This window comes from Bubalus kerabau, chromosome 8 (genome assembly GCF_029407905.1).
Source record: "Bubalus kerabau isolate K-KA32 ecotype Philippines breed swamp buffalo chromosome 8, PCC_UOA_SB_1v2, whole genome shotgun sequence".
Lineage (NCBI taxonomy): Eukaryota > Metazoa > Chordata > Mammalia > Artiodactyla > Bovidae > Bubalus > Bubalus kerabau.
Window position 1 is genome coordinate 58,718,395 of NC_073631.1, and position 16,077 is coordinate 58,734,471.

The 16,077-nt window shown below is 36.0% G+C and overlaps 1 protein-coding gene across 2 annotated transcripts in view; it reads left to right on the forward strand.

The window, feature by feature from the left end:
* The window catches only part of BMT2 (base methyltransferase of 25S rRNA 2 homolog), a 91,969-nt gene that overhangs the window by 23,433 nt on the left and 52,459 nt on the right, over positions 1-16,077 (forward strand). For both annotated transcript variants that reach the window (XM_055590336.1, XM_055590337.1), the window contains exon 3: positions 8,233-8,403. In XM_055590336.1, coding sequence (XP_055446311.1) covers positions 8,233-8,403 — 171 coding nt within the window. The remainder of the gene's footprint in view (positions 1-8,232; positions 8,404-16,077) is intronic.

Here is a 16,077-nt window from a genome sequence, read left to right on the forward strand (position 1 = left end):
AGCCTCTTCAAAGCTGGCTTCTGTGTATTGACATTACCTTTGAGCAGTATCTTGGTAGCTATGACAAGGTAAATCTTTACTTTCCCAGTCAAGACCTAGAATCAAGGAGCCTTAATTTCTTGTAGTGGAAAATAGTAATTAGAAATTAAGATCTGGGCACGAGATGTACTACTGGGATGTCCTTTCTTCTAGAATTTTCCAGTGAACATAGTTAAAATATATATATAGTCTTAAATTCATAACTGATATTTTCTATTCAAATGTAACATTATAGGTTTTTTGCTTAACTTCTTTGTTTTATGTTTTATCTTATCTCTTCTGTTACACTGAAGGACTTAGTTCTGAATAACATTAATGTGTTTGCTTTGTTCTATAGTTCACATAAAATGGTATCAAAATTACAGTACCAATTTTACTTCTAACAATAAGCTGAGTGAAGTTTAAGATTTCTTTGCAGTTAGTTCTTTTGTCTTAAGAACATAGCTCACTAAAAGAATACTGTGTTTGAAAGTTACTTTAAACAGTTCTTTTGTTTATGGTTATGTTACCAATTTACTATGCAGTTAGTTTCGCTTTGTTTTATGGGTTTTTTTCTTATTTTCTTTTAACTTGGGGAAATATAAAGCATGTACATGGTCCAAAAGTCAAAACTTTACAAAAAAAGGAATACTCAGAAGAGGCTCCCTTCCATTTTCTTTGTTTCTTTTTTCTCCTTTTTGCAGAAATTAGCAAATTCATACAATGTGTATACATGGATCCACCCTGTCTTATTTCTGCAAATGGTACATGTCATGCACTGTCTTTTGTACCTTTCATTTTTACTTAATAGCATGTCACGGAGATCACTCTATTTGATATTGTATTCAGGATTCTCCAGAGAATCGGCTCATGTTTGTGAAGGCTGACAAGTCCCAAGATCTCCAGGATGAGTTGACATGCCAGACCTAGGAGAACCAAACCAATGATATAATTCCAATTCTAAGGCCACCAGGCTCGAGATCCAGGAAGAGCTGCTGTTTCAGTTTGAGTCTGAAGGCAAGAAAAATTCAGTGTTTCAGCCCAAAGGCAGTTTGGCAAGAAGAATCTCATACTCTGGGGAGGGTCAATGTTTTTTCTTTATACAGACCTTTTAGTGATTGGATACAGCTAACCTCATTAAGAAGAACAAATCTGCTTTACTCAGTCTACCCATTTAATGTTAGTCTTTTCTAGAAACATCCTTGCAGAAACACCCAGAATGTTTGATAGATATTTAGGCCCCTCATAGTCCAGTCAAGTTGACACATAAATTGACTATCACCAGTATATAGATATCTTACTCATCTTATGTTACTTACAAGCTTTTTCTGTTACAAATAGTAACAGCTATAATGAATAACCTTGTGTATATTGATTTTGCATTTTTGACATTGTATCTTTGTAGATGTGGAATTGCAGAGTAAAAGAGTAAATACATATGTGATTTTGTTGGATATTGCCACATCACCCTCCATAGAAGTTATATCATTTAATTCCACCAGCAAAAATGAGAATACCTCAGTGATGTTTTTAAAGTTCCCTGTTTTAGTTGTGTCTGTTTCTCCATGCATTTCATGGAGTTTCTGCTTTGTAAAGATGGCTGCTATGATACATAGCACATTGCTTCATTGGGAATTGTGGCCTTCAGCATTATAAACTATCTTTTAAAATTCATTTAATGCTTTTTATTTGCCTCCAGCCTTTTCACCAACATCTCGGAAGTCATAGATGAAGCTCATGCTTTCAAAATATCTTATAATTATGATATTATATGAGTTATTACATTCCAAAAGCTTTTTTTTTTTTTTTTTTTGTAGTTTTGTTACAAGATGCAAAGACTATTTGAAAGGGAAAAAAAAATGAACACAGAATAGATATCATTTGCCTGATAGTACCCTGAGAAGGATACAATGTCACCTATGTGATATTCTTACTAATAATAAGCTTAATTTGAACCTAATTACAAAGAAACAACCATACAAATCCAAACTGAGGGACAGTCTATAATTTGACTTTACAAGATGTCCATGTCATAAAACACCAAAAAAACAAAAAAATCCCGAACAACCCAAAACCCTACCTTTGACTCACTTTGTTTCCTTCTGTTTTGAACAAAATGTTGGGCTATTTTAGTCTCATTTTATAATCTTTTTTCTCTTTTTCTCCCCACCTCCACTATTTCCTCTCCTTTCCCCTTCACTATATTGAACCATTTGCAAGTCAGTTGCAGAAATCACAATACTTTTGTTCCTGAATACTTCAGTGTATATTATTGCACTTAATTGTTACCCATGTGGTCTTCTTTAATCTAGGAAAAATACTCTAGGGTTTTGGGTTGAGCACTAAAGAAATGTTGCTTTCAAATTGTGGTGTTGGAGAAGATTCTTGAATCCCTTGTATTTCAGGGCAATCAAACCAGGGAATCCTAAAGAAAATCAATCCTTAATATTCATTGGAAGGACTGTTGCCAAAGCTCCAATACTTTGACCACCTGATGCAAGGAGCCAACTCATTGGAAAAGACCCTGATACTGGGAAAGATTGAAGGCAAAGGGAGAAGGGGCTGATAGAAGATGAGATGGTTAGATAGCATCACTGACTTAATGGACGTGAATTTGAACAAACTCTGCGAGATAGTGAAGGACAGAGGAGCCTGGCATGCCATAGTCCATGGGGTTGCAGTCATACATGACTTAGGAACTGAACCTCAACAACTGAAGGGTATCTTGTTTGCTTGCCTATGTTGGCAGTTATGAATAAATGCTATAAACACCCATGTTCAGGGTGATGTGTGGAAATAAGTGTTCCTTTTTTGGTAAATACCACAAAACTTGATTGCTGGATTATATGGGAAGAATATATTTAGTTTTGTAAGAAGCTACCAACTATCTTCCAAAGTGACTGTACCATTTTGCATTCCCACTAGCAGTGAATGAGAGTTTTGTTCCACATCTTCAACAGTGTTCAGTGTTGTTAGTGTTCTGGATTTTGGTCATTATAATAATGTATTGTAATATCTCATTGCTATTTTAATTTGCATTTATTTCTCCAATGATATATGACATGGAGCATCTTAAGCTTATTTGAAATTTATATACCTTCTTTACTGTGGTGTCCATTTAGGTGTTTTGCCCATTTTTTAATCAGGTTGTTCATATTCTTAATGTTGAGTTTCAAGAATTCTTTATATATTTTGGATAATAGTCCTTTATTAGATATATCTTTTGCAGATATTTTCTTCTAGTCTATGACTTGTCTTCTCATTCTCTTGACATTGTCTTCTGCAGAGCAGAAGTTTTTTTTTTATTTTAGTTAAGTCTAGCTTCTCAGTTTTTTCTTTTACAGATTGTGACTCACATTTGACTTTTTAGATACAACACCCAAAGTCATCTAGATTTTCTTCTGGAAACTTTTAAAACTCTGAAGAGTTTTATGGTTTTGTGTTTTACATTTAAGTATGTAATCCATTTGGAGTTAATTTTGTGAAGGTTGTATTGTCTGTGTCTAGGTTCATTTTTAGTATTTAGTATCCAGTTAAAGCCTCTCGATGAAGGTGAAAGAGGAGAGTGAAAAAGTTGGCTTAAAACTCAACATTCAGAAAACGAAGATCATGGCATCTGGTCCCATCACTTCATGGGAAATAGATGGGGAAACAGTGGAAATAGTGTCAGACTTTATTTTTTTGGGCTCCAAAATCACTCCAGATGGTGACTGCAGCCATGAAATTAAAAGACGCTTACTCCTTGGAAGAAAAGTTATGACCAACCTAGATAGCATATTCAAAAGCAGAGACATTACTTTGCCAACAAAGGTCCGTCTAGTCAAGACTATGGTTTTTCCAGTGGTCACGTATGAATGTGAGAGTTGGACTGTGAAGAAAGCTGAGTGCCAAAGAATTGATGCTTTTGAACCCTTGGAGTGCAAGGAGATCCAACCAGTCCATTCTGAAGGAGATCAGCCCTGGGATTTCTTTAGAAGGAATACTGCTAAAGCTGAAACTTCAGTACTTTGGCCACCTCATGCAAAGAGTTGACTCATTGGAAAAGACTCTGATGCTGGGAGGGATTGGGGGCAGGAGGAGAAGGGGACGACAGAGGATGAGATGGCTGGATGGCATCACTGACTCGATGGACGTGAGTCTGAGTGAACTCCGGGAGTTGGTGAGGGACAGGGAGGCCTGGCGTGCTGCAATTCATGGGGTCTCAAAGAGTTGGACATGACTGAGCGACTGAACTGAACTGATCCAGTTTCAGCATTGTTTAAAAGACTATCTTTACTTCACTGTATTGCCTTTGCTCCTCTGTCAGAGATCAGTTAAATGCATTTACATGTACCTATATCTGGGCTCTCTATTCTGTCCACATTGATCTATTGTCTATTGTTTTACCAACAGTATACTGTCCCTGATCACTACTAATAGTATGGTAACAGCTTTATATTATGTCTTGAAATCAGAATGTGTCAGTCCTCCAGCTTTACTCTCCCTCATCACCGTGTTGGCTGTCCTGGATCTTCTGCCCATCTGTGTAAACTCTAGAAACCATTTCTTTTGTCAATTCGGTATTTTGCTCTGCTTCTGATTGGGATTGTGTTGAATGTATAAATTTGAGAAGAACTAACATAGTGACAGTATTGAGTCTTCCTATTCATATTCATGGAATATCTGGCTATTTATTTAGTTCTTCTTTATCCTCAGCTTTTTAGTTAATCTCCGATTTGAAATGTTTTTCATATCTGCAATTGTTTGATTATATATAATTAATATTGAAGTATTGTTACAATTTTCTTCTCTTTTACAGCTGTTTTTATTTTTTATGTTTTTAAGAATTTTCATCTACTGAAAAGTTTCGATTTGTCTTTCCTTCTAATAGAAACTTGTATGGTTGCTGGGTTTATTGGACTTTTTTAATGTGTTTTGACTATTATGTTGGAGTGTCTCTAGACATATAGGTAGGGGTTTGGGTGACTTACTTGGTTTCTTAATTCCATAGAACCTTGTTTGATTGCTACATATATATAAGTGGAGTTCCTTTAATAAATACAGTCCTCTTTTGGCTGATACATGAATTTTTTAATGGGTATAACTTATGTCAGTATGCTCTTTATTCTTCATTGCTTCATTCCTTCCCTTTATCAGCACACCTCCAGAGATACCCCCTTTTTTCATGGTGCTTCCTTTCTCCCTCAGAAATAATACCTTCTCAAGGCTTTCACCTTTGGTGACAGCCCTTCTCATATACCTTTCAAACTTTTTCTTTTTGGCCTTCCTGTGGCTAATTCTTTATTTCACTGCATTCTGCATTCTTAAGGTTTCTCCACTCAGAGTTGGACTGTCTTGGTAGTAAACCTTAGCCGGTTTTATCTGTTTTTTTTTTGTTTTTTTTTTTTTTTGCCACCTTAGAGACCCCACCATACCTTCCTCTTTTACATAGTCCTCATCTGACTCTGTACTTGGATAATTTCAAAGCCAACTCAGTTGGCCTCAGATTTTTGTCTCCAAATTACATGTATAATTAGGTACTATTCCTGTTTCCTAGTTATGCCATAGGTATGAGCTGTGTGTGCTCTTATCCTAATGATTTGTATGTTTTTTGGAACTTGTGTATGGAGATGTGTACTCACATAGGATTTCTGTGAGTATCTGGAATCCTAGCCCTTTAAGTATTTTGCAGTCCAGCTTCTAGGTAATTATGAGATTGAGCCATATAAATTTGGTTCAGTTTTGCACTGTTTATGGATCAAGAACAATTGAATATCAGCAATTCTGTATGGTTCCACCTAATAGAAAGGTAAGCAATCTTTTTACCCTTGTGTATATGATAAAGGTATTATTTTTAGTATTAATTCCAAGGTTTTAAGGCTGTATTTAATTAACCCTACAGAGGTTTAATTAACATACAATAAAATACACCCATTTTAGTGTACAGTTCAGTGAGTACTGATAGTTGTTTACACTTATGTACCACCACCATGTCAAGACATAAAACTTTTCCATTACTCTAAAAAGCTCTAATGTATACCGTTGTAGTCAGCCTTACCCCCCCACTCCAAGAAACCAGTAAACCACTCTGTCATTAGGTTAGATTTCTAAAGGCCACATTCCTACATTGGCCTGTCAGTCTTTCATGATCTCAGGTTTGCTTATCTCTCCAAGTGTCACCTGGCTATCATTCCTCTCTTTGGCCTCAGGGCCTTTTCATTTATGAGTCCATCAATGTGTTTTCTGCCTGGCACTTTAAATTTCACATGCGTTGAAGTGATGTCTGTCTCTGCAGGATCCATGATGCTTTTCTTTTCCTTGACTTTGCTCATGCTGTTCTCTACCAGGAAAGGACTTTCCTCCTTAACTAATGTTCTCCCTAGCCTGATTTATTCCTACTCATCTTTCTAAAATCAGATTTTATACTATTGATTTTAGACTGGATGATATTTATAAATTGTATTTTCTTTATTATATAAATGTCTCCTTCACTAGTTTGAGCTCCTTGAAAGCAGCAGTGTCTTCTTCAATTTGCTTTCCCATCACCTGTGTACCTGGCACATGATAGGTAGTTAATAAATGTTTGATTAATGATAAATGAGTTTCAACTCTTGTATATAATTTGAGTTAAAATTAAATCTCCATAGGATCAGTTAAAGACATCTTTAATAGATATTTAGGCAAACTGAAATTGAGCTAATAGTATTTTTTAAGTGTGAGGAGAAATGGGCATTGTTTCCTTACACACCATAGTTGTACTTGCAAAAATTAGTTTTAAAGTACTTTTTCAGTTCTTCTCTAGCCATGTGTTTATGGAACTGTATCAGTCAGTGTCTGTGGAGAAAAATAGTCCATCTTTGTTCAAAGAATGAGCTATATGGAATAATAATGATTTGAAGTAAAGTGAAATGAAGTCTCTCAGTCATGTCCAACTCTTTGCAACCCCATGGACTGTAGCCTACCAGGCTTCTCCGTCCATGGGATTTTCCAGGCAAGAATACTGGAGTGGCTTGCCATTTCCTTCTCCAGGAGATCTTCCCAACCCAGGGATTGATCCTGGGTCTCCGGCATTGTAGGCAGACGCTTTACCATCTGAGCCACCTTTAAGACTCTGTAAAGAAAGATTTGTTTAGCTTCCATTCACATTCACTTTAAACTTTGATAAGTATATCAGTTAATTGTTTAATTGTGTGTCTCCTGTCATATCATAAGCTCAAGGGCCAGAGGTAGATCACAGCAGTCTTTTTTCCTATAAGTTTCTTGTCTTTAATAGCTAGTGAATATCTTGAGTTGATTCTGTGGTTCATATTTATTGCTCTGTTACATACCCAGGCATGGTACCCTACTATATTCATCCTAAAATTGTATTGTGTATTAGTCACTCAGTTGTGTCCAACTCTTTACAACCCCTTGGATAGTAGCCCGCCATGCTCCTCTGTCCATGGGATTCTCCAAGCAAGAATACTGGAGTGGGTTGCCATTTCCTTCTCCAAAATTGTATTAGGTATGAAGAAAATCGTTTAATATTTAATGTTAATACCAGTCATTAGTGTCTGATTCTAGATAACAACCTGATATGGGCTTATATTTTCCAATATATCTTTAAAAATCTGCATTTTAATATTCATTTATATTATAAAATTAGGACAAACAGTAATGGTCTCTTGATGGGTAGGAATAATTTCCAGGTATTATAAAAATCACTATTATATTCAAACCTTTGTTCTTTCTGAATGTATACCTTTATAATATGATACTATTTTTACCTGAACTAGATTTTTATGCTCTTCTTTCTATGTTGGCAACCTGATTTTGTGCCTTTGTTTTTATAAACTAGGAGGGATCTGAAAAACAGCTGTGCTACCAGCAGAGCTGGCTCAGAATTAATAGTGACTACTGTTCTTCTTGAATGTGTCACTGAATAGCAGAGTTATCTAAGCTTTTCTGGAGGAACTTATGTTTTAGCTAAGAATAAAGTTCAGCAAAACATACAGGTATTGTGCTTCTGAAAAAAACACTTCTAATTTATTAAACATAATCTATGATCTTGCTTTGTTGTATGGTAAAAAATTTGAAAGTGCTACAGGTACTCAAACTTAACCTGTATGTGACATTTTAAAAATATGAAACTATAATTTGAAAATTTCCCATTTTTATTAATAAAGGGTAATATTTGTCCATTTTTATTTTATATCCATACTATTGTTTAAAATATAACTTTATTTTGCATTGTAGTGTGTGCAGAGAATATTTCCAAAATGGTGGGAAGAGAAAAGCACTTGAAAAGGATGAGAAAAGAGCTATACTCGGCACTAAGACCACTCCAGCCTTAAATACGCATGAATCTTCTAAACTTGAAGGTCATTTAACCAACCTCAGCTTTACAAACCCTGAATTTATAACTGAGTAAGTATATCTGTGTTAATAATGTAAAATAATGGTTTACATCAGGTAGTGGGCAGTTTGCTTCTCTGGTAGTGTTAGTTTGAGAAATGTAAATTTGTAATACTATTACATAGGAAAGTAGCATAAACTTTTAAGGGACATATGGGAAACTAATAGTGCCATAGCATAGATTGGTCTTACTAAAAATGAGAAAGAATCATTCATTAAATGTTATAATAATTATATTTATGGTAATACAAAATATGAAAACAGCAAAATCCAATTAAATTAAATTTAAAGTGGCTGTCCACTAACAAAGAAAGCACAAATAAAGACTTGATAGAAGATGATGATGATGATGATGATGATGATGATGATGATCAGGCTTCTGTGGTGGTTAAGCTGATAAAGAATCTGCCTGCGATGCAGGAGACCCAGGTTCGATTCCTGGGTTGGGAAGATGCCCTAGAGAAGGGAATGTCTACCCACTCCAGTATTCTTGCCTGGAGAAGTCCATGGACAGAAGAGCTTGGCAGTCCGTGGAGTTACAAAGAGTTGGACATGATTGAGTGACTAACACATAGATTACTAATAGAATTAATTGCCATTATTTTATTGTCAATATAAAAACCTGCCTGCTGGTAATACATATGCATATAGGCACAAATTTTATTTAATAAATACAGGAGTATTTTCCCAGTTTTATTGAGATATAATCGACATATAGGGGCTTCCGTGGTACCTCAGTGGTAAAGAATCCACCTGCAACGCAGGAGAAATGTGAGTTCAACCCCTGAGTCTGGGAGATCCCCTGGAAAAGGAAAAAGCAACCAACTCCAGTATTTTTGCCTGGGAAATCTCACGGACAGAGGAGCCTGGCAGGCTATAGTCCATGATGTCGCAGGAATCAGACATGACTTAGCGACTAAACCACCGCCACCAGTCGACATATAACATTGTTTAAGACATACAACAAAATGACTTAATATGTATATAATGTAAAAAGATTACCACAGTGAGTTTAGTTAACCATACCTCACCTAATTACCCTTTTTTCCTTATGAGAACTTTATTCAGTATAGTATTGTTAACAATACTCACCACACTGGATATTATATCTCCAGAACTTAATTGAAAATACCTTTCACCCAATCTCCTATCTTCAAATCCTTATCTCTGACAATCACAAATCCGATTTCTGTTCCTATCAGTTTGATTTTCTTTGATTCTACATAGAAGATCATATAGTATTTGTCTTTTCATGTCTGACTTCAGTTAGTGTAATGACCAAGGTCCATCTGTATTCTCAAAAATGGCAAGATCTCCCCCTTTCTTATGACTAAATAGTATTTCACTGTGTGTTCAGTGCAATTAATTACTAATAGTATTAAAATTATTTATATATTGTAGTATCAGAATAAGTTTGTGGAATCAAGTAATATTTTATTACTCCCTTAAAATAATTCTAGAAACATTCCTGACAGACAGTGAAGGCTAACCATGGAAATTAAACTAAACTCTTAAAACAGTTACACACCTGTGATTATCAACTTAACATTTCCTTTGGTTATTTTGATTTTGTACCATGTTGAAATATCTAGTTGGGTTTTTTTTTGTTTTTTTTTTTTTGCTTAGTCACTCTGTCTTGTCTGATTCTTTGTGATCCCATGTACTGTAGCCCACCAGGCTCCTCTGTCCATGGGGATTCTCCAGACAAGAATACTGGAGTGGGTTGCCATGCCCTCCTCCAGGGGATCTTCTCAACTCCTGGATTGGACCCAGGTCTCCCACACTGCAGGTTGATTCTTTACTATCTGAGCCACCAGGAAAACCCAGTTAGGTATAAACAATTTCACTAAAAAATTAACATACGTTTGATTAATTCTGTAGGAAAAGATCTTTACCTTTATTCAAAGGTTACTACAAAGCTTATAAAGCATAATGAGTTGCTAAACAGCTTATACTTCAAGTATTCATTCTTAAGTATTTTAAAAATATTGACCAGTGTAAGAAATTATAGGGACTTCATTCATGGTCCAGTGGTTAAGTCTTTGTGCTTCCAACACAAGGGACATGGGTTCAATCCCTGGTTGGGGAACTAAGATCCCACATTCCACATGATGTGGCAAAAAAAAAAAAAAAAAAAAGAGAGAAATGATATAGTTACACAACTACCAAAAAACCAGGTACATATGGGAAATATGAATCTTAGCATTTTTATATGGTTCTTTATTACAGGCTCTGTTTCATTGTTGAGATAACCCTGTTTGTTACATCATTGTCATATTTTCCTTTAATTCTTTAATCATGGTTTCTTTGAATTTTTTTGAGCATTTCTATAATAGCTGATTTGAGGTCTTGGCTAAATACAACATTTGGGCTCACTCAGAATCTTTCTATTTACTGCTGTTATTCTAGAATTTGGATTACACTTTGCTGTTTTTCCTGCATGTCTCATCACTTTTTGTTGAAAACTGTCCAATGTATTTTTGATCATTTGTTATAGGAACTCTTGTTTGGGTTTTCCCTCAAGGAAGATGGGTAGGGATGGTTTTTTTAGTAGTCTGCCTGTACTTAGTTTGTGGGATCTGTTTCCCTGGTAGTTTGTACATTATTATTTTTAATTTTTTAGGCTGGTTTGCTAGGGTTGCAACTGTGTCTAGACAGATTACGGGTCGATGATAAGTCAGAAGTTGTGCTCAAATACCTCTCTAAACCTGTGAGGCCTCCAGCCTTTGCCAGTGGATGTGTGTTGATTTGGGAGTACATTTAAAATTAAGGCAGTGTTCAAGTCTGCCTCACCTTCTGCTTTCCATCAGGCCCTCATGGGTCTCCCGTACATGTTCATTTAGCCTCCCAACCAGCCAAGGCTATGTGAAGAGTTTCTGTAGCCCTTCTGTGTCTCTCTCATTTCCGGAATCTTTGTGGAATTTCTAAATTTCTGACCAGCCTTCCAGTCTACAGTTCAGGCCAACCAAAACTGCAACCTGAAGCTAGCATAGCTGCTTACATTCCCTGTTTGTTCCTTACCAAGTTTGCTACTTAATTCTGTGTGTGTTTTTCACTCTTGACTCAAAATCTCTTTAACCCTTTCCAGAAGTGAAGTTGCTTTTTTTCACAGCCAGCCCTATCCTCAAAGAATTTCCATACCAACTGAGCAAAGGGTGAAGGTAATGAGAGTGGCTTCAGGCAAAGGCACCACAAATCCCCACTGTTGTTAACCAAGATTCAGCTAGTTTTCATGAATTAACACTTAGCAACATGCTTGTGTATGTTTGAGCCCTCAAATAGTTGTTTTTCATGATTGTGTTCTTTGTTATAGTTGTTTCTTGAAGAGTGTATTTGCCAGCCTCTCCCTTGCTATAGTCACATTTCAGTTTCTGGTTTAATTTTAAAGGAAAAAGAGTAGTTTTAAGTACTTAAAAGAAATATGATTGTTTATATGTTATTGTTTAACTATTAATGTCATTGTTTAACTATCAATGGTTTAAATATTGAAGTTAAGCATTGAAACATCTTAGCCTAAGATGGCTAGGTTTAGATTTTCTTCATTCTAGAAACTATTTCATACAGCATCTGGCCCCAGTATGTTCAAGTATACTTATTCTTCCTATTCCTCTTCCTCTTACTGCAGCCTGTATTCTAGTATTATGGAACTATTTAAATTTCCCTAGTGGTATATGCTTGGTCTCACTGGCAGTTGCAAGTGCAGTATATCCTTTATCTGATCAACTATTGCTATATTACATTAGGATATATTTGAAATATCTTCCCTTTCAGAATTTAACTTGAACATCTCAAAAGAATTGATACTCTGGTACCAATAGCAAACCTTTTTATAGCTCTATTACAGTACTTCTCAAGTTGTATTAAAGTAATTATTGTATATTTTTCTGACTACAAATTAAATAAGATAACAGTATGAAAATGTGGAAAAATTATTACTTAATTCTGGTTACATTTAGGTATATTTCTTTCCAGTCCTTTTAATAGGCCTCATTTCTTACACAATAGAGACCATATAGTATAAAAATTTTTATGTAAACTGCTCTTGCTATGCTATTGAAACAATCATTCTGCATTATATTTTATCATAAATAATCTACCACTGTATGCATCTAAATATAAAGTGATCCTCAGTACAAAATAATACTCAGTTTTCCCAAAGAGAATCTCTGCTCTCTTGTACATAGCACTTGCAGAGAGGTAGATGAAATAGTCAAAGGTCAGATGTTTACTCTATTTATAGATATTATTATAGGTGATATGTGTTTATTGTTATCTGAATCTGTTTGACTTGCGATTTTGCATAGCAAGCTAGATGTGCTCAGTCGTGTCTGATTCTTTGTGACCCCATGGATTATAGCCAGGCTCCTCTGTCCATGGAATTTTCCAGGCAAGAATTCTGGAATGGGTTGGGATTTCCTCCTCCAAGGAATTTTCCCCACCCAGGGATTGAACCCGAATCCCTTGAGTCTCCTGCATTAGTAGGTGGATTCTTTATCACTGTGCTACTTGCAAATGTAGATAGCAAAGATTATCTTTCCTGGTCTTATCCCAAAATAAAGTCATTTTGATTTCTGGGTTCAGGTAAGTTCTCACATAGCAAAAATACCTTTGGTCTTTTTTCGCTTACATTTTATGAAGACCAAAATTTTTTTATTGCTGCTGCTGCTAAGTTGCATCAGTCGTGTCCTACTCTGTGCCACCCCATAGATGGCAGCCCAACAGGTTCCTCTGTCCCTGGGATTCTCCAGGCAAGAATACTGGAGTGGGTTGCCATTTCCTTCTCCAATGCATGAAAGTGAAAAGTGAAAATGAGGAGTCACTTTTAAAATAGCATCTATAGCTCAGAATTGAGATGTTACTTTTTGAGTTTTATCCCAAGCCCCAATTACTGCCATTCTTTCTAATAGTAAGATAGCTGTGTCCCAACCCTCCTTCATCTTGTACATATATACTTGTAAATGATATGAAATAAGTACTTTGATGCCTTTTAAAAAGTTTGATTTTTTTTTTTTTCCAAAACATTTACCAAATAAACCATATTCTGGGCTGTAAAACACACCTTAACAAATTTAGAAAGATTTGAGTAATGGAAGATATTCTCTCAAACCACAATAGAATTAAACTATAAATCAATAACAATGAGAGCTCAGTTGAGTTCAGTTCAGTTCAGTCACTCAGTTGTGTCCGACTCTTTGCGACCCCATGAATCGCAGCACTCCAGGCCTCCCTGTCCATCACCAACTTCCGGAGTTCACTCAGACTCAAGTCCATCGAGTCAGTGATGCCATCCAGCCATTTCATCCTCTGTCGTCCCCTTCTCCTCCTGCCCCCAATCCCTCCCAGCATCAGAGTCTTTTCCAATGAGTCAACTCTTCGCATGAGGTGGCCAAAGTACTGGAGTTTCAGCTTTAGCATCATTCCTTCCAAAGAAATCCCAGGGCTGATCTCCTTCAGAATGGACTGGTTGGATCTCCTTGCAGTCCAAGGGACTCTCAAGAGTCTTCTCCAACACCACAGTTCAAAAGCATCAATTCTTTGGTGCTCAGCTTTCTTCCCAGTCCAACTCTCACATCCATACATGACCACAGGAAAAATCATAGCCTTGACTAGACGGACCTTTGTTGGCAAAGTAATGTCTCTGCTTTTGAATAGGCTATCTAGATTGGTCATAACTTTCCTTCCAAGGAGTAAGCGTCTTTTAATTTCATGGCTGCAATCACCATCTGCAGTGATTTTGGAGCCCAAAAAAATAAAGTCTGACACTGTTTCCACTGTTTCCCCATCTATTTGCCATAAAGTGATGGGACCAGATGCTATGATCTTCGTTTTCTGAATGTCGAGTTTTAAGCCAACTTTTTCACTCTCCTCTTTCACTTTCATCAAGAGGCTTTTGAGTTCCTCTTCACTTTCTGCCATAAGGGTGGTGTCATCTGCATACCTGAAGTTATTGATATTTCTCCCGGCAATCTTGATTCCAGCTTGTGCTTCTTCCAGCCCAGCATTCCTCATGATGTACTCTGCATATAAGTTAAATAAGCAGGGTGACAATATACAGCCTTGACGTACTCCTTTTCTTATTTGGAACCAGTCTGTTGTTCCATGTCCAGTTCTAACTGTTGCTTCCTGACCTGCATACAAATTTCTTAAGAGGCAGATCAGGTGGTCTGGTATTCCAGACAATGAGAGCTAGAAGGGCCCAAAATGTTTGTAGACTCTCTAATTAGCATATGTGTCAAATAAAAAGTCACAGTAGAAATTTTTAAATATTAATACTTTGGACTAAATGAAAATGCATCTTATCACAATTGAAGAGCTACAGTGAAAGCAGGCTTAGAGGGAAATTTTTAACATTGAATGCATATATGAGAAAAGAAGAAAGATGTAAAATCAGTAATATAAGCTTCTACCATAGGAAACTAGGAAAACAAAACCAAATTAGATCTAAAGTAAAAGGAAAAGTAATAATGAAAATTAGAACAGAAATTAATGAAATCTGAAAACAGGGAAACCACAGAGAAAATCAGTGGAACCAAAAGCTGGTTCTTTGAAGGGCAGTAAAACTGATAAACCTCTGGTCAAACTACCAAGAAAAAAAAAGACAAATTACTAATATTTAAAAATGAAAGAAAGCGATCTCTACTGATACCATGGACAGTAAAAGGATAATATAGGAATATTACAAATAACTATGCCCACAAATTTGATAACTTAGATGAAATGGATATGACTGTGTATATAAAAATGATGACCAAAATTCTTTTTGGAGGGCTTCTTAAACTAAACGTGCTTCCTTGGTAAGATATAAAGCATTCCCCCCAGATTCTGTTAAACTCAGTTTAAAAGATTTTTATTATAGTTTGTATATTATGCCCTCAATAGAAAGTAAATTAAAGATTTACTATCTAAAACAGTTTATTATCTTAGTAATTAGAATTGAATCAAATTTGATCTAATAAAAATATAAAGCTAGTTAGACTTATGTAGAATTACAGAAAAGTAATTTAGAAAATAGGGTCTTTGGTGTTTTAACTAACAATTTACCATTCTCTAATGAGTTATTGCTGCAGCTGCTGCTAAGTCACTTCAGTCCTGTCCGACTCTGTGCGACCCTATAGACAGCAGCCGGCCAGGCTCCCCGGTTCCTGGAATTCTCCAGGCAAGAACACCGGAGTGGATTGCCATATCCTTCTCCAGTGCATGAAAGTGAAAAGTGAAAGGGAAGTTGCTCAGTCGTGTCCGACCCTCAGCGATCCCATGTACTGCAGCCTTCCAGGCTCCTCCATCCATGGGATTTTCCACTGGAGTGGGGTGCCATTGCCTTCTCCGAATGAGTTACCTAAAGCCTAGTAAAACTCATCCTAAAATATCAGTGAATGTTATTCACTTTATGGGGGTGACAGAGGCATGTCCTATTACCTGTTTTATTGTTCTTAATGATAATTTAGTGGTTATTAACAACCTCTTCCATTTCTCCTTTTCATCTTTTAAAAAAAAGTCTTCATCTTAATACATCTACTATATAAGGACATGTCCTTGTATCAGTCCATTTCTTGTCCATTCTTAATATTAGATTGGTGTAAAAGTAATTGTGGTTTTGCATTGTTGAACTTTGCTGTGTGATGTTGGAATACATTCTTAAATAAATGTGGTTATGTTATATGACATTTTAATTCACATTTCTCACTT